Raw genomic sequence first — 22,622 nt, 5'->3', positions numbered from 1 at the left:
GAGCTGGTTTGTTATGAGACAAGGAAGATCTCGTTCTCTAAGGGCAGTGCAAGAAGCAGACAGCGACGCCAGCTACCTCATGCCCAGAGTACGACATTACTTACTGTATCTGATACTACCTAGGCTATACCACAGATCAATGTGTTAGCTCGTTCGTCAACTCATCTACCTTCCTATCTAGTCGCTGGCAGTGGATGTGTGAAGAGAAACATGACCTTTGGCCGATTGCACCTCGCCTTCTTCCTTTTCTTGGCTGCTGCTGTTGTAGTCTCGAAGTAGTGTTGTCAATCATACATGACCAAGCAGCAGCAGCTGAGAGGCCGTCTCGGGTGTTCATTCCTTTCGTTGATGCCGCAAGGCTGAGGGCAGCTTGGCCGTGCTACCGGCGGCGCATTCAGCCTTATCAGGAAATGATGTTTCAGCGGTCGACCAATCGAACGTTTGTCCCAGCGTTAGAGCTGAATCATCTGCGAGAGCTTGACGATCTGTTCTATTTGTGCTGGTATACTACTTTCGAATTGAATGTGAGCAGCAAGTATATAGTCCACATCGTCGCCATGTTTTTGGTAGAAGGTTGCGTGGATATACCTACAACTGCCAGCACGAGCTATCCAAGCTTCCAAGAACTACCAACGATGAGCCTGCGATCCAGCTTGAGCAACATCATCCTGGGCGAGTCTTCCACCTCACAACACCCGCCCTCTGCAATGTATCCACCGCCAGGGCCACAGCATTTCCCACCACCACACCATCTTCCACTACCACAGCACTTCCCGCCACCACGAACGCCTTCACCCTCGTTCCGACAACCTTCACCATCGTTGCAACAGCCTCTACCATCCATCCCCTGGCTCCTAATCGACAAAGAAGAAGTCCGAAGCTCCCAGACCAACACCCCACTCTTCCACATCACCCTCTCCGCCGCCCCAGGCTCGTGGTCCAGCAAATCCTTGGTAACCCTAACCCGCGCGTCCACCGGCCTCCCACTCGGCAGCATACGCATCCGCTCCAGCACGGAAGTCATCGAGCTCGAGGTCAACGGCGGGGCGACAACGATGAAGGAGGACTCGATGTGGGCGAGTTTTCGTTGGTACATCCATCCGGTTGTTTACCCAGGAGCCAAGTGGGTCTGGAGCGAGTCCAAGGGGGGGTTTAGGTTGACTGATGGGGATAAGAATGGGCGGTTGCTAGCCACGGTTGAGGGAAAGACGTTGGTGTGCGAGAACGTTGGGTTGCCTGAGGCGGCGGTTGATGAGGTTGTGTTGTCGGCGGTCGCTGTGTTGATCAAGAAGAAGAGGCTTGGTAAGGAGAGGGAGGCCGTGGAGGGCTTTGGTGAGCTGGCTGGGGCGCTGGCTGGAAGTTGAGTGAAGTACTTTGATCTCGACCAGGTTGTCCTGTTGACGATGTCTCCAAGAGCGTCTTCGTGAGCAGAGCAGGCCCGGCGTCCAATGTTTTTCTGTTCAACGTATGCGTTTAGAACCTGTGAATCTCCTTTTTCTGCACCCCAAGCTCTGTCAACGCCCCCTCCTTGCCAACCATAGCATCCTCCATCTTTGGTGGTCCACACAAGAAGACCTTCTGTCCCTTCGCGTCACCCCACGCACCGTCCTTTTGACACCTCGTGATAGCTTCTTGCAGCAGAGTCTTGTCCACGTAGCCTTTCCGGTACTTCATCTCGTCTCCCAGGCTAGGAGCGTCAGGCTTCGCTTCGGGCCCTGAGACGGCATATATCACACGCAAACGATCTGGATGCTGCCGCTCGAGGCTCTCCAGCTCCTTCTTCAGCACAATATCCCTTGTCCCATTCACACCCCACAGCAGCTCTATCCTCGTCTTGTCTTCCGGATTCGCGAGTATGCCTTTCGTGAGGCTGTAGATTGGAGTTATGCCTGCTCCACCAGCAATGCATAGAATGTCCCGCTGATCTTTAGGTGTGGTCCATTGGCCTGGCAGAGGGCCACGAACAGTCAACTCGTCGCCGGGGTTCAGAGAGTGCATGTGCCCACTTGCGCGACCATCCGGGTACTTCTTGACCATAAGCTCGAGGACGCCGCGTTGGTCGAGGTCGTGGACTGGGGTGTAGGGGCGGAAGATGGGGAGCCAGGCTCCCGAGGGCGTGTGCTGGGTGAGAATGGCGGCTGGTAGGCGTAGTAAGTTGCTGATCCTCATCGTCTTCTTGAAGTTATCCGCGACTCACCTCCAGGAGTAACACCGCTGACCTCCTTGTCTCCACCCGGCAGAGCAAAGGTTATGCGCTTCGTGTCATGGTTGATCTGTTCGACGTTGGTGACCTTCAGTTGTTTCGAGAACAGCATGTTCTTTGGGAATGCGAGAGTCTTCATCGGCGGGTTCTGCGCCGAATCCAACATGAAAGGCCGCCGTGGCTGAGAGACATAGTATGCCGCCGCGAAAACGGATGTCGCTGTTGCGGTTGTGAGGAGAGGGCGGCGTGCGAACATGGATGCCATCGTGGCTCTGGAAGTAGATACTGTGACGGTACGGTCAACGCTCAAGGCGGAGGGCAGAAGAGGTGATTGAGTGGAGGTGTGGCATGAGTGAGACAAGACGGAAGCTGAGAGAGTTGAAGCTCTATTCATAGTTTACCAGGTGCCGGCCTTTCGCCGCATGGATCGCATCCCATGGGACCGACCTTGTCATTGTTGCCAGGAACGATCCAATACGAGTGAGTGCCATATCGAGGGTTCGTCCGGATTCGTATGCATACGGACGAAAGGCGCATACTAGGCTGATATGGGGCTGCCTCTTGCATGTGATTGTCGGACTCTCGGGCAAGCTGTAACTCCGATGCAAACCCGAACCTCCTGACCTCCTCCTCGAGCTGTCTACCTTGTCCTGCCGTGGCTAGATGAGCAGGAGTACGCGGAACAATACGTCTACTCTAGGGCAAGGGAAGCTGGATCGCCGTTTCTGTCGGAGGATGACGGGGATTTGACGGAGATTGAAGTGCTGTATGATACCCTTCGATTGCGCTGGGAATGAAAAATGGATTGTGGAAGCATGAGCATTGCGTGTACAGCCAGAGAATCGTCGTGTAAACCAAAACCAATACCCAAGTCAGAAGACCGCAGGCGTTCCTCAAGGTCGTCCCTTTCAATGCCCGCTACGCGGCTCAAACTCCTCCTTCGTTACACTCTCCTCCGGCCCACTGCCCGGCTGTAGGTCCTCCTTCGTGGCATGAACGGCGGTTCCACGCCCTGGCTGGAGTTCCTCCTTCGTGGTTTGAGTCTCGATACCCCGGTTGGGCTGCAGTTCCTCCTTGGTCGTGCTCTCCTGTGGTCCGCTATCCGGTTGGAGCTCCCCGACGGTTTTGGGCTGGGTAGAGCCGCTGGAGGTGCTGGGTTGGAATTCTTGCTCTGCGCGTTGATCGCCCTTGCCGCTGGGGTATATGAGCTGGGTTCATCACATTGGAAAAGAGGCATGAGGTAATTGCATACACGCCTTTGACCTTCTCCTTGATCTTGTCCATTGCGATACTTCAGCCCTGGCAGTCTTCCGATGCAACAACTAGTGTGAATGTTTCTTGATATGAAACAGGCCCCGTTCGATAGTTGTTAATGTTGCAGTATGTTTATGATGATGAGGAAACCGTCCAAGATGGAAGAACCAACCTTTACTCGCAGTACCATCCCAAGTACCCCTCTTTCACGTTGAAGCTGGACGTCGATCGGATGGGAGGAACCTGGGAGCTCTTCCACTAGAAGCATTGCATCACAGGTAGCTTGGGATCGACACTTGAGTGCTTTTCGAGAACCTCCGTCTGATGCTCATACAGTGCTGCAACTAATTATCGTTGAGGCCTCGTTGGAGAGGAGACCAGCAGGCAATTGCTGCTCGTCAACATGACAACCGTAGTCCCCTGTGTACTATACAGCACGTCTACGAATGAGACAGTCCTGGGCAGCAGGATCAAATCATCTTCACCTCCCAGGCTCGCTCGCCCATTCTTCGCCGCTGCGTCTCCTCCAACATAGGCCTTGCACCGCTGTTTTGTAATATCTATAAGAGATCTGGGTCAGTCCAGTCTCAGGGAAGCAGAGATTGCTCATTCTCAGTGCACATCGAGCAGGCTGCAGGTACCCAAAGATTGCTACTTTTACTCCCGTCTAGTCCTGTGATTGTTGGCTTCTGAAGTGGTCTGATGCTACCTACATGTGACGCAGTAGGCTGCCACATGTTAGCATTCGGCTGCCTGATTAGAAGACCCGTCTCCTTCCACTAAACATCTTTCTTGGAAACTTCAGCACTCTACATCCACCAACATGGCACAGCCCGCAGATCCACTGGCGAAGACCAACTTCACCTTCGCCGACTCCCTCTCACCTTACAACGTCTCGATGAAAGCCTGGCTCACCCAATCCAACCGACAAAATGAACTCAACGGCATTGCCACAGCCATCGTCATCTCCAGCTCCGAGAACAAAGTCCTCCTCGTGCAGCGCGCAGCTCACGACTCCATGCCGGGGAGATGGGAAGTCCCAGGCGGCGCTGTCGACGAAGAAGACCCCACGATCCTCCACGCAGCGGCGCGGGAGCTGGTGGAGGAGGCAGGCCTCGTCGCGGCGCACTTCACTCGTGTGGTCTCGGAAAAGGCTGGTCTAGATCCTGGTTATGTCTTTTCGAATCGAGCTGGTACAGCGACTTGGTGTCGATTGACGTTTGCGGTCGAGGTCGAGAGTTGCGAAAGGGTGACGTTGGATCCGAACGAGCACCAAGCCCACGTTTGGGCAACAGAGCAGGAAGTCCGGGATCAGAGGGTGGAGGGGCTGGAAATACCCATCACCACGAACAGTGTACAGGCGACTATTCTGGAGGCTTTTCGGTTGAAGAGAGAATGAGCAAAGGCTTGGAGCAGAGGGCTGAGGGCATGCTCGATCCCTCCAGCCACTGGATCATTGTTCTTGTGCTCTTCAAGGAATGACAGATGAGCGCATCTGCTCGCCTGTTACTATCTCCGGTGGGAATAGGCTCACGAGATGCTCAGAGGAAGGCAGAGGTATGCCAATAGATGGGCTGCTACTCCCGAATTGGATGACAAACTCAGAACTCAGGTATGCTCCGATCCACCAATGGTGTTTGGGGTTCGACAGTAGCTTTCATAAGTACTGCTCGCACTCGTTTAGAGGTAGTGCTGCGTCAATGGGGCAGTCGTTGGAGTTACGGACTTAAGCTTGCTCGCACGCCAAACTTAGCTGCATGGAGCTTCCAAGATCGTCAACATATATATGTCGTTCTTCCTCTTCATTACCAACATAGAACACTCATTCGACTTCTTTACATTACAACCATGAACGAATGCTGCACAACAGGCTTCCGCTGGAACGGCACACCCACCGGCCACGAAGACAAGATCGGAGACCAACCGGCCTACATCGCCGGCGACAACAACAAGCGAGCCATCCTAATGCTGCACGACGTCTTCGGCTGGACATGGAACAACACCAGACTACTCGCCGACCACTACGCGAAAGAAGTAGGCGCCACCGTCTACCTGCCCGATTTCTTCGGTGGATGGACTGCCAAAGAAGGCGATGCGTGGATGAAGCTTGAGAATGGCAAAGTCTCGATGGAGACGAATCCGGACGTCGACTGGCCGGCTTTCTTTGCGAAGAACGCACCTGAAGTCCGCCTACCAGAAGTCGTTGCATGTGCTCGCACGCTTCGGGAGAAGTATGACTTTGTGGGTGCTGTTGGTTTTTGCTGGGGTGGCTCCGTTGGTTTCAAGCTCGCTGGCAAAGAACAGAATGGCCTGTTGGACTGCATCACGATTGCTCACCCAGGCACACCTTCAGAAGAGGATGTTCGTGGCCTCTCTATACCGACCCAGATCATTGCGCCAGAGCACGATCCCACCTTCACGCCTGAGGCGAAGGAGATGTGCAATCGAATCATTCCGACGTTGGGCATCGAGTATGTCTACAACTACTTCCCTGGAGTTGTGCACGGTTTCTGTACGAAGAGTGATCTTGGTACTGAACAGGAGAAGAAGTCGTTGGAGAGGGCAAAGGCGGCGGTGGAGTATTGGTTTCTGGCTCATATGGGATGAGCAAAGCCGTTGTACAGATGATCGGCGGGAGGTTGCGTACTTTAGGAGGTGTATCATCTGTTCGATAAGAACGCTGCAGGCCTGCACCTCACTTCGCTTTAGTTGAGGTCGCGGTCAAACTCAGAAGTACCTCCAATCACTCATCCTCTTCCACAGCTTGCCACAGCCCAGACGTCTTCTGGCTAATGGAGATCTTCTTTCTGTGTCCGCCGGTCTGGCCTGAGCTCGTCCCGTTCATCTTGCTGCCGGAACCTCTCTCCCGGTCCATCACCTCCTTCATCTCCTTGAAAGGCGCAGGAACTTCTGTCGAGTTCGGATCGGTCTTGGTTAAGCTTCCACCCTGCGGAGGATCGATGTTCCTATGAGGAAAAGTGCAGTGGTCAGCCGCAGCTCAGGCGGTTCTGAATGGAGCAAGTGCGAGGACTCACCATTCCGGCACCACTCTCGTCTTGGGCCCGTTGTTTGGCATAATCTCAAGAACTGTGCCGCTCTTGTATTTGCCTTCCATAACAAGGTCGATCATGGCCTTCGCTACGTCGTCCGGCCTCAGGGCTTCGATTGACTCAAAATTACTGCGGGTCCGCTTCTCCTCAGTCCAGAGTGGCGTATCGACAGCGCCAGGGCAGATGGTAACGACTTTGATACCTTCGTACTTCTCCAGGAATTTCATGGACTTAGTGAACCCAACGATTGCTAAAGTAGGATGGAAGACGTGAGTAACAATGTTTCATCCCGAGCAGGACGACAGAGCAGCGTTGCTTACCGTGCTTTGTAGCAATGTAAAGAGGGCAGTTATAGGAACCTGCTAGCCCCCCGACAGAGGCGATCGGTAGGACGACGCCCTTTTTGTTCTCTCCGACGAGAGCACGCATGGCTACGCGAGTGAGCTTGACCGGATGGTCCACGTTGATGTCTGTCATGGCATAGCGGTCGTCCTGCTCCGGGTCTTGCCAGAAGTTGCTGAATTTCTGGCGGGAGTCAGCATTCGTAAGGTCTAGAGAGGGAGGAAGGTGGTCATACAGGCTCAAAAACTCCCGCACCAGCAACGTAGACCTCCGGAATCGATCCAAACTTCTCCTTGGGGCCGGTAACAAGAGCCTTCAGTTGATCCCACTTGGTAACGTCGGTTTTCTGGAAGATGACGCTGTCGTTGTCGTTGACCAACTTCTCGGCTTCTGAGGTGAGTGCGAGGTCTGCGATGACGACTTTGGCGCCCAGGTCGGCGGCGCGTTTGACGAAGCATAAGCAAATGCCTGGACAACAGTCAGATACGTATCAATTGAAGACAGCGTTGAACAAACCAGAACCGCCGCCTGTGACAACCACAACTTTGTCTTTCAGATCGATATCTCCAACTTCCATGATGCTCGAATAGCGGTGGTACAAGTAAGCTGTTCAGCAGTTCGTGCAAAGTGTGAGTATGCAAGCGTGAAGAACGATTACCTCGATTAAACCAATGAGTTCGAGTCTGCAGCTTATACCGACTGTGAGGGGTCGTTAGCGGGGGCAGCACAACTGATTCTCATCCGAGCTGCAGCGGCATCCGTTCTCCGAGAAAGTCTGGAAGTATTAGTCCAAATATACAATGCAAAACATCAGCGAGACAGTGTAGACTGTAATGGAGGGAGTTGTTGCAATATGAAGGCTACCACGCTGTCATTTGGAAGTTCGCCGGCACTGCAGACTGCATGAAAAAGGCCTTGAACTGTGCTGCATAAATCTCAAACTTAGGTGGGCCTACCTCTGGAGGGGGCAGTAGTACATATGTAGTAATACCATAGGAGGATTGTGGTCAGAGGAATCGTGTGCTTGCCTTCAGAGATCGATCCGATCCAGTCTTGACCACTTCGCCACTTCCGTGGCCACAGCGGTTGAGCTGAGAGAAGTTTTGTCGCCGAACATGCTGTTAAGGGCGATGGAAGCTTTAGGGCATCGTACTTGAAGAAGTGTCGCGGCTTTCGAAGGTCTAAGTGTCTTCCATGTAACACGCGCCGGCAGACATGGCTGCGCCGGTAGTCATGGGAATATCACAGCGACAGCAAGGTGCAACGCGGTCCTTCGTCAGCCACTGGGTCAAGGTAGCAAGCATCTCGTCCTCCGGGCCTCTGCTGCTGCGGTTGGTAGAATTGTTGATGGGCCCATTTCTCTCGGCGGCTTTGAAAGCCGTGCCATGGTATACCGATCCACTGCCACAACCTTCCTCAGGCTCACCATCTGCGGCTGACCAAAGCATCAGGCTGGACAGTGAAGAGTGTCCGGAATCAGTCCCATCACGTCGTTCCAGCGGGTCTCTCGCGATAGAAGCCGATTAAGTCATCGACGGCCTAAGTATGGCCAGCTCGATCGAAGGCTGGCTCGAGAGAGTCGCGTCGAGCATTAGCTGATACGATTCGTTCCGATACTCCAAAGCCAACGTGACCGGGCAGAAGCTGTGGCTAGGCGATTGATGCTGTTCCGTGGTCGTATAGAAGGTGGAACTGAGTCGAGAGCATCGGTGGTGGTCTGGAATCAGGCAGAACTTTCTTGATGCCTGATCGCAAAGCAGCAGCAGCCGACTTTTCGAGCTTCCACCTCGACGACCAACGCTCACACAACCTTCGCAACACCAACTTTCTCACTTGACATACATACAACCACGACCAGCGAACAACTTCACACCATCCACCACTGACGACACATCACCATGGCCAACTACCTCGCCTCCATCTTCGGCACGGAGCAGGACAAAGTCAACTGCAGCTTCTACTACAAAATCGGCGCCTGCCGCCACGGCGACCGCTGCTCGCGCAAACACGTCAAGCCCTCCTACTCGCAGACCGTGCTGCTCCCCAATCTCTATCAAAACCCGGCCTACGACAACAAGTCGCGCCTCACGCCCTCCCAACTCCAAAACCACTTCGACGCCTTCTACGAGGACTTCTGGTGCGAGATGTGCAAGTACGGCGAGATCGAGGAGGTGGTCGTGTGCGACAACAACAACGACCACCTGATCGGCAACGTGTACGCGCGGTTCAAGTACGAGGACAGCGCGCAGGCGGCGTGCGATGCGCTGAACAGTCGGTGGTATGCTGCGAGGCCGATTTACTGCGAGCTCAGCCCCGTTACGGATTTTAGGGAAGCGTGTTGTAGGCTGAATAGCGGGGAAGGGTGCGTGAGGGGTGGGTTCTGCAATTTCATCCATCGCAAGGAGCCGAGTCCCGAGTTGGATAGGGAGATTGAGTTGAGTACGAAGAAGTGGTTGAAGGAGAGGGGGAGGGATGAGAGGAGTATGAGCAGGAGCCCGACTCCGGAGCGGTGAGGAGGCGTAAGACGAGAAAAGGCATGATGGAGGTCCGGAGGACGTGAGGTCGACGCAGAAGAGGCGCGCAGTCGGCTTCTATGCACCAGCGAGCATGCTTTTGGCGGCGGGGCAGCCAGCAGACTGGATATGCAGGGGTGTTGAAGCTGGTCTGCTGCCCTTATCCAGCGCTCTAGTGCACAGAGTCTCCGACCAAGCTGGAGATCACTGTTTGTAGCGAGGCGTTGCGGATAGTCATGAGGCATTCAAATATTTCCTGCACCAATGATGAACTCACCTAACTTGTCAATCTGTCCATTACCGTTGTGCAAATACAGTGCCGCTTCTCTAATATCATGAGCTCGTTGAATATATATGTACCACCGACCACCTGCCGTAACACCAGCCGTATTGTACCTTTGCCTCTTTGTCCACACCCAATCATCTACCCGCTCTCAGGCAATCATCGAGCATACACCATCCTCTCCACTTCACCCAGACCTCTCGCATTGTCACCTCAGCCCCCCAACCACACCCCCAAAACTCCTCCTCACCAGCCTCGACACCACATCCTCCCCATCCTCGTCCCCATCCCCGCTCGCAAGAAGATCGCTCTGCACCAACCACACAATCACGCCGACAATCGCCGCGACAAGAAGCAGGAAGCACAGCCAGAAGATCCAGCAGATGCACGTGCGGCGGGAGCGTTTGCGGTTTTGGCGGGCGAGCCAGGAGTCGCTGCAGCATACAAATTAGTATTGGTGGAGATCAGGGGGACAGGAAGAGTGAAGATGGGGCGTACCTGTGTTTGAGGGTATTCGCATTCTCCTCGTCGAGGTGCACAGCAGTGGAGAAGCGTTTCCAGAATGCTGGGTCGCGGACGCCTGCCATTGCGGGAGTATGTCGTGGTTCTCAGGTGTTGCAAGTTTAGTTTCGATTGTGCGAGCGTATGTGGAGGAGATTGAGGTATTGTCGGCTCGATTTTATTGTCGGGCGCTTCGTCGTCGCTCAATTGATGATTATGCCAGAAGGAGCAGGAGTCTCGAAGTTCCAGGCGGCTGGAGTATGCGGGTTGTGGAATGCTGGAGTGCAGGTATCGTACGGTCGGTCGGTATTGGCGATTGCTGGATTATGCGAATCTCTTGAGATCGTTCGTAGGCGATTATGCGGTAGCAGTGGATTCGGCCTGTTCTTCGTGCAGTCTCCTGAACAGATTACAGTAGTAGTGGTGGTATAAACGAGCGACAACACACAGTCAAAAGAGCGTAACGAGCAACTCGCGCAAAAGAGTGTAGCGCAGAGAGCCCTTCAACAAGCGACAACGACAAAGTAGAACACTCACACTGCTCACACGTGGGAAGTCAGGTGAAGTGTATACGAAGGTCAAAGGTACAGAAACAGCACGCGAAAAGGAATCCTTCCTTCGACGCCAAGCAGGACTCAGCCTCCTGTCAACAACGCCAACCGACCGGGTCTCCAGAAAAAACACGGACTGGAACCCTGTCCACCCCGTTACCCAGACGCGTTAAGGCGTTGGAAGTAATTTCGGGGAAAGGAGTCTGATATACCACATCTTCCCTATCTTGCATTAGTTTAGAAGGAGCGGGCCGTTCATCGAGAGAAAGAGCGAATGAGAACAGCGATGTTCCTGCGTTGGAGAGATAAGGTTAGGGGCCGGGAGTTTTGGGGCTGCAGTGCCGAGAGGGAGGCTGAACGTGAACGAGGAGACGGGGATCTGGTGGCGTGGGAATGGGAGATGAGGCGGAGGGAGGGGAGGGAGGGATTGGCTGGTGAGGTGTGATTACAGATCGAGGAAGACTTCTCGTGTGCTGAATGCTCTGGGATATTCTACTGCTACTGCCATGTACAACCACCCTACAAACCCAACACAAACTCCGCCCAAATGCTGTTACGCCGCCGCTATGCAGAACACATAATCAGAAATGCCCGCCCAGTACCAAGCCAAATCATATCATTCGCATCCAAAATCAGCCAAGCCCCCAAGCCCGGAAACAAAAAACGCCATCATGCAAAGTGTCGCGCGTGAGCTCTCCTCTTGTGCCGCGCAGCTGGGCTCTTCTCGCAATCGTCGCTCATAGTCTTCGTGGGCGCGGAGGAGCCGGGAAGAGTGAGGATAGTCGGGAACTCGCTCGCATATGCTGAAGCTGCCTCCGGGCTTACAGGCGGCGAAGAGGCCGCAGCTGGTGGAGCGCTCTCGCTGGGCTGCACGGTGACGTACTGCGTGAAGTAGGTCGTCTTGGTGACCGTCTCCATACCTTCAGTCGGAGTGGTGCCAGAGCTCGCAGGTGGAGACGTTGCAGCCTTGTTGCTTGGAGCTGGCACCGGCGCGACTCCCTTGCTCTCAGATGTCTGCGCCGGAGCTTGGCTGGTAGCGGGAGAGGTCTCCGCTGCACCGCCCGTCGCAACCGGAGGCGCAGTAGCAGCTGGCGGCGGGCTCGCAGTGATCTGAGCCGCAGCACCACCAGTGGCCTTCGCAGCAGCCAAAGCACTCTGAACGACGATGTCGGACAAAGACCCAGTCGCCCACTTGCCAGACGGACAGAGCGGTGGTGGTATGCCCGCCTGTTGTTGTAAAGCAAGAAGCGACGAGCTGCACGAGCTGGACCAAGCCGGATTGACCTTGGTAGTTGCCGCGAGCTTCATGTTCCAGTCCTGCACGGTGACCGCATGTGTAGTGTGCGCTGTGCGGGCCATGTAAGTCTCGACAGCCTTCGTCTGGAAGTTCTCCTGCAGCAAGGTGTTCGTTGCCGCTTCGTCTGCGATCTTGACTTCGCCTGGGCTGTCGCCCTCAATCTCGAAATCGGCGCAGGTGGTGTAGTATTCGTCTTTGCCTTCCGGGTAGATGCAGTCCTCCTCGGGAAGGGTCGGCCATTGCCAGATCCAGTATGTGGTGAGTGTGCCTGGCTTGACGTTCTTCGGGATCTGGACATCGCTCTCGCACCACTGCTCGGCGGTGGCGTTCTGGTCTGGGATCATGTTGGGGAAGACTGCTTGACGTCCGACAGAGAGAGTGCAGTCGTTGATCTGGTGGCACCGTCCGTCGTCATAGTTTTGAGCGGCGAGCAACCATCCACGGCCATCGCCGCCAGTTCCTTCCTTGTTCCACTTCATGACGTTCACGATCTTCTCATCGTTGATAGGCTTCGTCGTGCCAAAGACGTAGACTGTGCCGCCTTCTTCAGGCTTGCCTTTCAGTGTCCAAGGCAGAGTGACATGGCCATTCTCCAGATACTTCATCGCGACGAAGCTGCCCGGCGCAGCCTTCAGCTTCGGGTACCGTTGGTCGGTGTAATTGGACGTCCGCTGGTTTGGGTGGCAGAGAGAGTCGCTTGCATTAACACGTAGTCGCACGCTACCATCGGACATGACGGACTCCGCCTGAGGTAGCAGCCAAAGCGAGTTGGCGTCGCCTTCGAATGTGGGATCTGTTCGTGCGACATAGCCTCGACTGAAGCCGCGGTCGCCGATGTAGGAGCCGTCGGGGCCGATGACCTGGTACTCTTCGATCCATGTATGTGCATTGGTAGGAGGTGCAACGGTCGCAAAGAGTGCCGCGAAGGCGATGAGCTTAGACCTGCTAAACATTGTGGGCTGTGTTCGTGTGTTTGTGGAGAGGAAGGAAGTAGCGAAGACCAGCTTCTGCCTTTGTACGACGGTGGGTGTGTCGTTGTTCGTTAATGTCGTTCGTCGTTCGTGAATGCAGCCAAAGTGTCAGGTCCAGCCGTATCCGATGACTGGTGATTAAGCCGAAGATTGTATCGTGACTCCAGGTCAAGAAGGACAAAGAAAAGGATAGATCCTGTAGAGACTGGAAGAAGGTATTGTCGAGGAAAGAGAATGTGCGTCCAGCGCTGAGGAAACAATGTAATCGCAACAATGGAACAATGGGTATCAGTAGAAGAGAGATCGCTGAAGTGAGGTTGTCGAGGAATAAAGAAATGCCAGCCACGACACACGACTCACGAGTGAAGGTGTCTTTGTTTGTCTGCCACGCAAGGATAGTCGCGGTAGATACTGTCGCATGTGGGATACAGTGTTGAATATGTGTCGCACTCACGATCTCTTGGTGAATCAGTCCGGGCCCGCGGGAGGCGCTGGATGCGAATGAAGCCACATGGACAGAATGTTCTAAACGCAGATCGAGGGCTATTACCGGGCACAGCGCATCACGAGGCAACGGCCAGGCTGGTCTTCGGGATACTGTCCAGCCCTATGGTGCTGCAAAGGCGTTTCTGCGGCGTGTGGGTGAAGTGATTCCGCGCGTGGTGTCGCATGTCGCCGGGCGAAGAAGCGCGGCATAGGGTAGACTGAGGGAGGATCTGGACTCTCGTGACACGAATAGATGTCGACGGCGCCTTGCACGCTTCCGAGACCAACCGTTCGCGCGGTAGGTCGACGTTGTGAGAATCGTTTGAGAGCGTGAACGACGGCGGAGTGAGGTTGTTTCGAGCTCGAGACACAGATCTGAGAAGCTCGTCACTGATTGGCTGTCCGGTTGTTCTTGCCGTTGCGGTTGCCGCCGAGCCGCACCTTTTCTTCCGCTCGGACAATAACCACCACTCACAAGCAGAATGGAAGAGATCGTGTGTACATGTTTCGAGAAGGCCGAGCTGTCGCAGAATGGAGGTGCCAGGCAGTCACGTACTCTGTGGACATGCGAAGTCACAACGTTTAACGACCGCGACGACAAACTCTGCGCATGGTCTCAGATACCATGCCCAGGAGATACTACAACAACCCAATAGAATCCAGAAGGGGGTCATCAAGGCTTCGGGTCGTCATCCACCCCGATCAAGATCTTGACATGCTTCTCTCGCTCATGCAGCAAAGCCTTGAAACCCTTCTCCACGCCTTCCTCCAGCGAGATCTTAGCTGTGATCATCCGCTCGGGCTCCTTGAGGCGACCTTAAAGCAGACATGTCAGCTCTTGACATCGGAGGAATTGCATTCGAGCACGACTGACCATCAGCAATAGCATCAATGACCTCCTGGAACTCCTCTCGTGAGTAGATGTTACTCCCGACGTACTTCAAACTCCGCCTATTCAAGATGTTCGGGTTGAAAGTAATGTCCTTTTCGAAAATGCCCACGTTCACAATCGTGCCTTGCCCGCGCACACTGCCCATCGCAGCGTCCATACTCGGCTGCACGCCAGCACATTCAAATGCTACCTGCGGCCCCCAGCCATCCGGCGATACCTCCTTGGCCCGCTTCGCGACATCATCGTTCTTCGGGTTGAAAACATGCTTTGCGCCAGCACCTCTCGCCTGCTCCGACCGCAACTCCGAGAGCTCGGAGACCGCAATGTTCTTTACTCCTTGCGCCCTCAAGCACAGAATGACAGCGATACCGATCGGGCCCGCTCCAAGCACGAGCGCAGAGTCTTCCGGTTTTGCCTGGCCTAGATTAACTGCATGCCACGCTACCGCCAACGGCTCAACAAGTGCGGCGATATCCAAGCCCATCGATTCCGGGATGACGTGGACGTCTTGCGCAGGGATGCAGATGTATTCGGAAAATCCGCCACCGTAGCCAGAATAGCCCAGGAAGCCCCAGTTCGAACAACAGCCCCAGAGCTGCTTGTCGCACCAGATGCAATTCCTGCACGATAGAACAGGAAAGATGGCGCACTTCTTCCCTACCTCCAGCCCTAGCTCTCCAGGCACACGGTCGTGAATCTCGACAATCCTGCCGCCGAACTCATGGCCCATGATGGTTGGGATCTGCTCCCCAGTGACTGCATGGGGCTTTGTTGGTGCATTCTTGGGCCCGACCATGTACTCGTGGAGATCAGAACCGCAAACGCCAGCCCAGCCGATTTTAACTTTCACCCAGCCGGGGCGGAGGGGTGGCTCGGGGATGTTGTCGAGGCGGAGGTCTTGATTCCCGTGGTAGCGGAGGGCGCGCATTGTGTCGGGCATGTCTAGGGTGGCGTCTCTGGGTCTCAGTGATATCCGTGGTACATATAGGTGAGTCTTTCTGTCGTGGGATTGGTCTGGCTAATGGCTGCAATATCTCGAAGATCAGCTTGTGTGAGCAGGCGTAGAGGTGCTTGAATTAATTTTATTTTTGAATTGGATTCTTCTTCATTTGATCTCACATAGTTCTGCGCGGCTTGTTCTTCCTTCGGGGGCCCATGTCCGAGGTCTTGCCTCAGCATGAGGGGTCTGGCTTTCTCCAAATTCGAGCTTCCATCAACCACACTTCGGTGGTTTGACTTTGCCATGCACTTCATGTGTTTTGCTTACTGCATGTACTGTTCGTCTGGGTTGAAAAGGCAATCGACCATCAGTCCCTCTGCCCACTGCTTGAAGGGATGGCGCATCCCCGGCCGGGCACAGATACGCCCGCACCGCCTCTTCAGCACATTCCTCTTCCACAATGATATCTTGACTTGCCGGTTTCTTGCAAGCCCGATCAGTTCACCCTTGAATTGAGCGCCTTCTTCCCGTGCTCCCTCACAATGTCGTCCAGAATGCCTCTGATCTGCTTGCACCCATCCAAGCCCACCGAAATCATCGCCTCCAACCTCCCCATCTGCACCCTCGTCTCCATAATCAGCACATTCACCTTGTCCTCCCCACCACTCGTCCCCACCGTCAAGAACGGCAATTCCTGCTCCTCCAACCCATTAAGATCGAGCAGCGGATCAGCCTCCTCATCATTACTAGCATAACTCGCCGTCGACCCCGTCGTACACGCCACCACATAATCACTCATCGGCACCCCAGCATCCACCAGCGCCAACGTCGCCGCGTTCAAACACGCAGCCAGCAGACTCCCGTCCTGCGAAAGCACATGTATCGCAATCGCAATCGTGCTGTGCGGAAACAAATGCGTGAACAGCGTGCTGCTGAAGGCCGAGGAGACGGTATGCTGCATCTCCTGCGTGCGCTTGTCGCCGCGGCCGTGACGTTTGCGGTCGACGCCGCTGAAGCCGGCGATGGAGATGTCGGTTTCGATGCGCGCGGCGTTGGACTGGTCGCGGCTGCCGCCGCCGCGTTTGGACTCTTGGGGCCCGTTCACGGTGCAGATGATTTTGGTCTGGCCCATTTCGAGGTAGGAGGAGCCGTCTGCTGCTGCTTGGGTGGAGCTGAGGGGTGTTAGTGGCAAGGAAGGAGGTGGGAGGGGAGGTGGTGAGGTACATTTGGCCATGGATGCGGCGGAGCTCGTTCCAGCGACGGCCGTCGACTCGTCTGTAGGCGTGGTTAGTATGTTGTTTGAGGCTTCTGATCGTACAATAGCATCCTAAGGCTCAATGGCCATCCCTTGAACTGCTGATCTTGACATGGTGGTCGCCGGCGTCCTTGGACTTACAATTGAGCCAGGCTATAGCTTGAGGAGTCCAGCGGCATCTCTCTTACGATATAATTGTCAAGGTAGGCTTGGTACAGTCAAATGGAAGTTGGACGGATGTTCGTAGATCCAAGACAGCTTCCAAAAAATCTCGACTTTCACATGCACTCCAGATTGGATTTCGCGGGGAAGGCGCGTCACCCCGCCACGCGTGAAGTGCCAGGCAACCTCACCTTTGGTTCCTTTTTGTCACCAAGACAATTCACACTCTCGAGAGACGCTTGATATAAGAATGCAGCAACATGGCAGCCCGCAAATTCGGCAGTGGCTCGCGCCACCTCTCCATCGAAGAACGGGTCAACATCGCAGAAGGCGAAGACGAGCTGAGTGAGTCCGACGACGGGCTTGATATGGTCAAGACGAACGGCAAAGGCCAGGTCAGCTTCGACGAGTACATCAACTCCATCGACGCCGGCGACAACATGGTCGAGATATCATCGGACGAGGGGAGCCCAGCCGCGAAGAAGCAGCGGCGCGGCATCTACCACGAGGAGAAGGGCGAGCGGGTGGCCTTTGATGACGACGAGGACTCCGATGCGGTCTACAAGAGCTTCATCAAGCGGCACACTGAGAAGAAGAAGAAAGCTGCCGCCAGCAACAAGCGGGTGAAGGCTCGAGCTGCTGGCTCATCTCTGGTCGGCAAGAGAGCGAAGCCTGCAAGGAAGGCCAAGGATGAGAACCAGGTGTATGGAGACCCTAGTGATGACGACAAGGAACTCATGGAAGACTCCCTGCCGGAGTATCTGCAGACACGCATGAAGGAATGGGAGAGGTGCAAGCAGAGATTGGGCGAGAAGGGCTTGAGGCTACCTCCAACGTACGACGACATGTACTTCTCGGACGACGAGCGGCTCGAGACGCTCAAGGAGCGCCCCAAGTTGCCTACCAACGCACATCCTGGCAACTACGAGGATCACTTCATGCCGAAGTCTGGCGGACTGATACCCGCGCCAATCGCGCAGTATCTACGGAATTATCAGGTCGAAGGCGCAGAGTTCCTGCACGAGAAGTTTGTGTTCCAGCAAGGCGGTATTCTAGGTGATGACATGGGTTTGGGCAAGACAATCCAGGTCATAGCTTTCCTCACTGCAGCGTTTGGTAAGACGGGCGACGAGCGCGACAAGAAGCGCATGCGCAAGTCACGCCGAAAGGACGAGCACCGCTTCTATCCCAAAGTACTCATCATCTGTCCTGGCAGCTTGATGTCAAATTGGCGGTCAGAGCTGGAGCGTTGGGGCTGGTGGCACATCGCCACTTACCACAACAGTGGAAAAGCGGACGCAATCGCTGCCGCAGAGCAAGGACGGCTCGAAATCATGATCACGACATATCAAACCTACCGGCTGGACCAAAGCGCCATCAACAGCGTGATGTGGGACTGTGTCATTGCCGATGAGTGCCACATCATCAAGGAGAGGAAGTCAGAGATCACCAAATCCATGAATCGTGTCAACGCTCTCTGCCGGATCGGGCTCACCGGCACTGCGATACAGAACAAGTACGAGGAGCTGTGGACGCTCCTGAATTGGACTAATCCCGGCACCTTTGGCCCCATGAACGCCTGGAAGCAAGCCATCTGCATCCCTCTCAAGCTGGGGCAGAGCTACGATGCAACCAACGCACAGCTTGCTAAAGCGAGACGAACAGCGACCAAGCTCCGCGACAATCTGCTGCCTCAGTTCTTTCGCCGACGAACCAAGAAGATGATCGCAGCTGAGCTGCCCAAGAAGAGTGACCGTGTCGTCTTCTGCCCGATGACCGACACTCAAGCCGATGCCTACAACAACTTCTGCGATTCCGAAATCGTCCAGGCAATTCGACATGCTGTAGATCCTTGCACCTGCGGCTCGGGGAAGAAACAAGGTTGGTGCTGCTACCAACTCGTCGACGGGCAGAAATGGCAGAACTTCGTGTTCCCGGTCATGATCACTCTGCAGAAGCTGTCGAGCCACGTTGCTCTCCTCATACCGTCCAACGAGTCAGACAGAGAGCGTCACGACAAGGACCTGGAGCTGCTTCGCACCGCCTTGCCCGACATGTGGGAAAGCCTGTACCGCGAACGCCAGACCATCATGAATTACGGCAACACGGCGTTCTGCGGCAAGTGGAAGATTCTGCGCAAGCTGCTGTCCTACTGGCACGAGAATGGAGACAAAGTGCTGGTCTTCAGCTACTCTGTCCGCCTGCTCAAGATGCTGACCATCCTCTTCAAATCGACAACGTCCTACAACGTATCCTATCTCGACGGTAGCATGAGCTACGAGGAACGGCAGAACACTGTGGACGAGTTCAATTCGGATCCACGCCAGTTCGTCTTCCTCATCTCCACCAAAGCGGGTGGTGTCGGTTTGAACATCACATCAGCGAACAAAGTTGTTGTGGTCGATCCCAATTGGAACCCTTCCTACGACCTCCAAGCACAAGACCGCGCATATCGCATTGGCCAGACGCGTGACGTGCAAGTCTTCCGCCTGATCTCCGTTGGCACTATCGAAGAGTGCATCTACGCTCGGCAGATCTACAAGCAGCAGCAAGCCAACATTGGCTATAACGCTTCCGTTGAGCGTCGCTACTTCAAGGGTGTGCAAGGGCAAAAGGAGCAGAAGGGCGAGATCTTTGGGCTGGGGAACATGTTCGCTCCTCTTTCGACCAACATAAAGCTCCGCGACATCGTCAACAACACCAACATCGCCGAAACACGGGCTGGCGTCGAGATCGCGGGTCTGGATATGGAGGCTTCTCAAGACGACGACGATGACACTTCCGACCCTCTACTGGAGGAAGGGAAAGCAGATGCAGCCATGAGCCAGCTCGCCGCTGATATCATCGACGAGCCCGGTCTACGGAGGAAGGCGGCGGCAAAGACGGCGAAGAAGAAAGACGCCGTCCAAGCCATCCTCGCCTCTGCTGGAGTGGAGTACACACACGAAAACGCCGAAGTCGTCGGCACAAGCAAGATCGAGATGAAAATCTCCTCCCGCGCCCAGAAAGCCGGCAATGACATCGGCCTCGACACGGACTACGCCTTCGCCCGCAACGCTTCACAGCTCGACCCCGTCGCCGAAGCGAGTAAATCTCACGCAGCTGCCGCGCCAGGCTCAGACGACGGCGACACGGACGACGATCTCGACTCCAAAGCAGTGAAGTACAAGTATCGGCCGCCGAAGGATGTGCTGCAACGCCAGTTCTGCTCGATGGCGAAGGTGTTTGGGTATGAGGATCCGACGGAGTTTGCGCTGGTGGTGGAGGGCTGGACGCAGGAGCAGAGGAGGAGGTGTTTGGAGCGGTTCTATGAGGGGCGGAGGGAGAAGTGTCGGGAGTTGAGGTAGGTGATGGGTTAAGGTGATGGATGTGGAGTCAGGATGAAGACGAGATTATGATGGGGACGATGCGACGAAGTGCACGAAGTCATGACGAAAACGTTGCTGGCACGCATGCGTGCCGGTTACTTCCAATATTGGCAGGTAATTGGGCACATGGCAGAGGCGAGTCACACATCTTTAGACCTGCTGATCTGCAGAACAGCGATCATGGAATGCATCCACAAACACTTGTCAGCTTATGTGTCCCATTTTCTGTTTGCGTCCCCGGTTTGGCCTTTATCTCTTCGAACGCGGCCTCCTGTTCTCCTTCGACATTAAAGCTACAAGATCAAGCCTACCACAACAACAAATTCACTACAACATCAGGCCTCGAACTTCAATCCTATACAGTGGACTACAGCCAAAATGCCCCCGGCAAACCTCAACACTTACCTCGAGCTCGTACGAGCATGTGACAAGTAAGCTATATTACCAGCGTGCCGACTCTTATGGAGATCGTGTCTGACTTGTTGTTAGCTTCCCATACGATCAAGAAGGTGGCAACGACAACGCCAGCGCCAGCGCCAGCCCTGAAGGCAACGACAAAACAACTCCGGGGAAGAAGGCGACTCTGACCATCACAACGTAGCCGACCTATACAAACTTCTGCTTCCCTTCAGCGAACAACCTCTTGGCTACATCACGCCCGAAGTCATCGCAAATATGCCTTGGACATCGGTGTTCAGCATCAACCACTTCGCGCACACGGTCTCTATGCATGCCTCCTCGGAATGGAGCGATCTGTCCAGAGAATGTACGATCGCTTTTGCCGAGTTGGTCAGAGCATGCATCGACCGTAGGATCTTTCCCGGCACCTGTAGCACACACAGCGAGCCGTTTGCCATGATGGGAGCACCGTACCTGGTCCAAATCGAACGAGATGCTGCCTCATTGTTCGGCGTTATAACCTGCCGCGCACACCTCACTGCCTACTCCTACACCCAGACCGGCAGCATGCGCGTTTGGGTGGCACGCCGTAGCCCGAACGTGGATAGTTTCCCGAACATGCTGGACAGCGCTGTTGCCTCCGGTGTACGCGCCAGCGAGGGTCCATTCGGGACCATCATCCGCAAAGGCAAGGAAGTGTCCATACCAGAACACTCCGCGACAATGGCGAGATCGGCAGGGTGCCTCTCCTACATGGGCTTCAGTCGACACGGTCTCGTCGTGCCCCATCTCCTGTATGTGTACGACCGGAATCTGGTATTTGCTGTGCCGGAGCCAAACGACGACACGGTGGCGGAGTTCTTAGCAATGAGTCTGGACGATGTCCAAAAAGCATTGAGGGAGAATCTCTTCACGCCGGATAGTGCTGTTGTCATGATCGATTCTCTTATTAGGCAGGGGGTCATCACGTCAGAGTCGGAGCCAGGGTATGTCGAGATGGTGATGCGGATGCATCGTAGGCTGCCTTTTCGAACACACGGGTCTCGGGCGGGTGATTGAAAGGTGGTTGTGCTCAGAATCTGGAGGAAGTTTGCAATGCAAGTAAGGAGATTGAGAACGAAGAGGTAGGTTCTGAAGGTCACTGCTGTTTCCTTGACCAGGATCTTTTCTTCCTGTGACTGTCTAGATACCATCCATCCACCGTTCCAAAGCTGATGCCGGTTTCTTAAATCTGGTAGACCTCCTGTTCTCTTCCCTTCAATGGATTGATAGTATTGTGACACGGCCAAACAGTCTCGACGAGTGAACTTGGGGCTGCTGAAAGGTTTCCCTGCTTCGATAACGGCGAGGAACTCGGCCACCTCGTACTTGAAAGATCCCTTAACAGACGGCGCATGGATCACCTGCTTCGAATCGCCGTCCTTGTCAGAGACGCTGTTGAGATGCAGTTCAAGAGTGTCGGCCTCCCACCAAGGGCTAGCGACCCGGAGTTTCCCCTCCGTGCCAACGATCAGGAGCTCTCCAATCAACATCCCTCCTCCCGAAGTAATGGTGAGCATCGCATTGCCCTGCTCAAACTCGAAGATGTGGACTTCTTCGCTCGGGAGACCGGGTAGGTCTTTCTGAGGCGGGAACCGCGCTAACATCTTTGTCTTGTCGTGACGGGGCAGTATCCGGGCGATTGCCATTAATGCATCAACGGTACCCTGCGTAGATAGGGTCATGCCGGCGAGAATCTCTGGCGGGGTGTATGCTAGTTGCACGGAAAGGATCTCGCCAATGTCTCCATTCTGTGAAACGACGACAAGCCTTTCGAATGCTGGCCGGTATGCGAACCACGACACAGGAAGCAGGACCGACTTCTGGATTCCAGCAATGCGTTCGACGACGTGCTGCCGGTGGACATACTTGCCCCGGGCAGCGGCGAAGGTATCTGAGCTCATGCATACCGTTAGGTGAGTACAAGCCGTGAGTACAAGCCAACCGACAGCGCTCGAGGATCTCTTGGTGGACACTGTGAAACTCGTCGAAGGCCCCATATATCGTGCCCCTTTGCACGGCTGCGTCCTCGTGTTTCTCGTTAAACGGAGCTTTGGCGCTCTTGACAAGCCACCCTTTGCACTTGTCCATTCGCTCGACCTGGAGTCTTCCATTG

General features: G+C 54.9%; 13 protein-coding genes across 13 annotated transcripts; 5 read left to right on the top strand and 8 right to left on the bottom strand.

Moving 5' to 3' along the window:
• Positions 1-635: 635 nt before the first annotated feature.
• Positions 636-1,364, top strand: LTR77_008629 (uncharacterized protein; the record flags this gene model as incomplete). Its single annotated transcript, XM_064805859.1, has 1 exon — positions 636-1,364. One exon carries the CDS (start codon positions 636-638, stop codon positions 1,362-1,364), a length of 729 nt encoding a protein of 242 aa, XP_064655718.1.
• A 109-nt stretch (positions 1,365-1,473) lies between these two features.
• On the bottom strand, positions 1,474-2,468 carry LTR77_008628 (uncharacterized protein; the record flags this gene model as incomplete). Its single annotated transcript, XM_064805858.1, has 2 exons — positions 1,474-2,138; positions 2,198-2,468. The coding sequence occupies 2 exons, from the start codon at positions 2,466-2,468 to the stop codon at positions 1,474-1,476; spliced, it is 936 nt and encodes a 311-aa protein (XP_064655717.1).
• A 643-nt stretch (positions 2,469-3,111) lies between these two features.
• On the bottom strand, positions 3,112-3,487 carry LTR77_008627 (uncharacterized protein; the record flags this gene model as incomplete). Its single annotated transcript, XM_064805857.1, has 2 exons — positions 3,112-3,397; positions 3,456-3,487. The coding sequence occupies 2 exons, from the start codon at positions 3,485-3,487 to the stop codon at positions 3,112-3,114; spliced, it is 318 nt and encodes a 105-aa protein (XP_064655716.1).
• Positions 3,488-4,280: 793 nt separating this feature from the next.
• On the top strand, positions 4,281-4,856 carry LTR77_008626 (uncharacterized protein; the record flags this gene model as incomplete). The annotated part of the gene is made up of 1 exon (XM_064805856.1): positions 4,281-4,856. One exon carries the CDS (start codon positions 4,281-4,283, stop codon positions 4,854-4,856), a length of 576 nt encoding a protein of 191 aa, XP_064655715.1.
• A 449-nt stretch (positions 4,857-5,305) lies between these two features.
• On the top strand, positions 5,306-6,064 carry LTR77_008625 (uncharacterized protein; the record flags this gene model as incomplete). Its single annotated transcript, XM_064805855.1, has 1 exon — positions 5,306-6,064. The coding sequence occupies one exon, from the start codon at positions 5,306-5,308 to the stop codon at positions 6,062-6,064; it is 759 nt and encodes a 252-aa protein (XP_064655714.1).
• Positions 6,065-6,200: 136 nt separating this feature from the next.
• LTR77_008624 (uncharacterized protein) lies at positions 6,201-7,426 on the bottom strand (the record flags this gene model as incomplete). The annotated part of the gene is made up of 5 exons (XM_064805854.1): positions 6,201-6,423; positions 6,493-6,757; positions 6,828-7,032; positions 7,085-7,317; positions 7,366-7,426. 5 exons carry the CDS (start codon positions 7,424-7,426, stop codon positions 6,201-6,203), a joined length of 987 nt encoding a protein of 328 aa, XP_064655713.1.
• Positions 7,427-8,747: 1,321 nt separating this feature from the next.
• On the top strand, positions 8,748-9,362 carry LTR77_008623 (uncharacterized protein; the record flags this gene model as incomplete). The annotated part of the gene is made up of 1 exon (XM_064805853.1): positions 8,748-9,362. One exon carries the CDS (start codon positions 8,748-8,750, stop codon positions 9,360-9,362), a length of 615 nt encoding a protein of 204 aa, XP_064655712.1.
• Positions 9,363-9,853: 491 nt separating this feature from the next.
• LTR77_008622 (uncharacterized protein) lies at positions 9,854-10,232 on the bottom strand (the record flags this gene model as incomplete). The annotated part of the gene is made up of 2 exons (XM_064805852.1): positions 9,854-10,079; positions 10,144-10,232. 2 exons carry the CDS (start codon positions 10,230-10,232, stop codon positions 9,854-9,856), a joined length of 315 nt encoding a protein of 104 aa, XP_064655711.1.
• Positions 10,233-11,366: 1,134 nt separating this feature from the next.
• Positions 11,367-12,947, bottom strand: LTR77_008621 (uncharacterized protein; the record flags this gene model as incomplete). Its single annotated transcript, XM_064805851.1, has 1 exon — positions 11,367-12,947. The coding sequence occupies one exon, from the start codon at positions 12,945-12,947 to the stop codon at positions 11,367-11,369; it is 1,581 nt and encodes a 526-aa protein (XP_064655710.1).
• A 1,177-nt stretch (positions 12,948-14,124) lies between these two features.
• On the bottom strand, positions 14,125-15,271 carry LTR77_008620 (uncharacterized protein; the record flags this gene model as incomplete). The annotated part of the gene is made up of 2 exons (XM_064805850.1): positions 14,125-14,267; positions 14,326-15,271. 2 exons carry the CDS (start codon positions 15,269-15,271, stop codon positions 14,125-14,127), a joined length of 1,089 nt encoding a protein of 362 aa, XP_064655709.1.
• A 508-nt stretch (positions 15,272-15,779) lies between these two features.
• Positions 15,780-16,717, bottom strand: SKI6 (Exosome non-catalytic core component; the record flags this gene model as incomplete). Its single annotated transcript, XM_064805849.1, has 2 exons — positions 15,780-16,455; positions 16,680-16,717. 2 exons carry the CDS (start codon positions 16,715-16,717, stop codon positions 15,780-15,782), a joined length of 714 nt encoding a protein of 237 aa, XP_064655708.1.
• A 243-nt stretch (positions 16,718-16,960) lies between these two features.
• On the top strand, positions 16,961-20,669 carry LTR77_008618 (uncharacterized protein; the record flags this gene model as incomplete). Its single annotated transcript, XM_064805848.1, has 2 exons — positions 16,961-20,043; positions 20,558-20,669. 2 exons carry the CDS (start codon positions 16,961-16,963, stop codon positions 20,667-20,669), a joined length of 3,195 nt encoding a protein of 1,064 aa, XP_064655707.1.
• A 547-nt stretch (positions 20,670-21,216) lies between these two features.
• LTR77_008617 (uncharacterized protein) lies at positions 21,217-22,597 on the bottom strand (the record flags this gene model as incomplete). Its single annotated transcript, XM_064805847.1, is given in 2 exon segments — positions 21,217-22,400; positions 22,417-22,597. 2 exon segments carry the CDS (start codon positions 22,595-22,597, stop codon positions 21,217-21,219), a joined length of 1,365 nt encoding a protein of 454 aa, XP_064655706.1.
• Positions 22,598-22,622: the final 25 nt, after the last annotated feature.

This window comes from Saxophila tyrrhenica (genome assembly GCF_035928015.1).
Source record: "Saxophila tyrrhenica strain CCFEE 5935 chromosome Unknown scaffold_15, whole genome shotgun sequence".
NCBI classification, from domain to species: domain Eukaryota; kingdom Fungi; phylum Ascomycota; class Dothideomycetes; order Mycosphaerellales; family Extremaceae; genus Saxophila; species Saxophila tyrrhenica.
The sequence above is the reverse complement of the archived record's forward strand: the minus strand, read 5'-3'. Positions and strand labels throughout refer to the sequence as shown.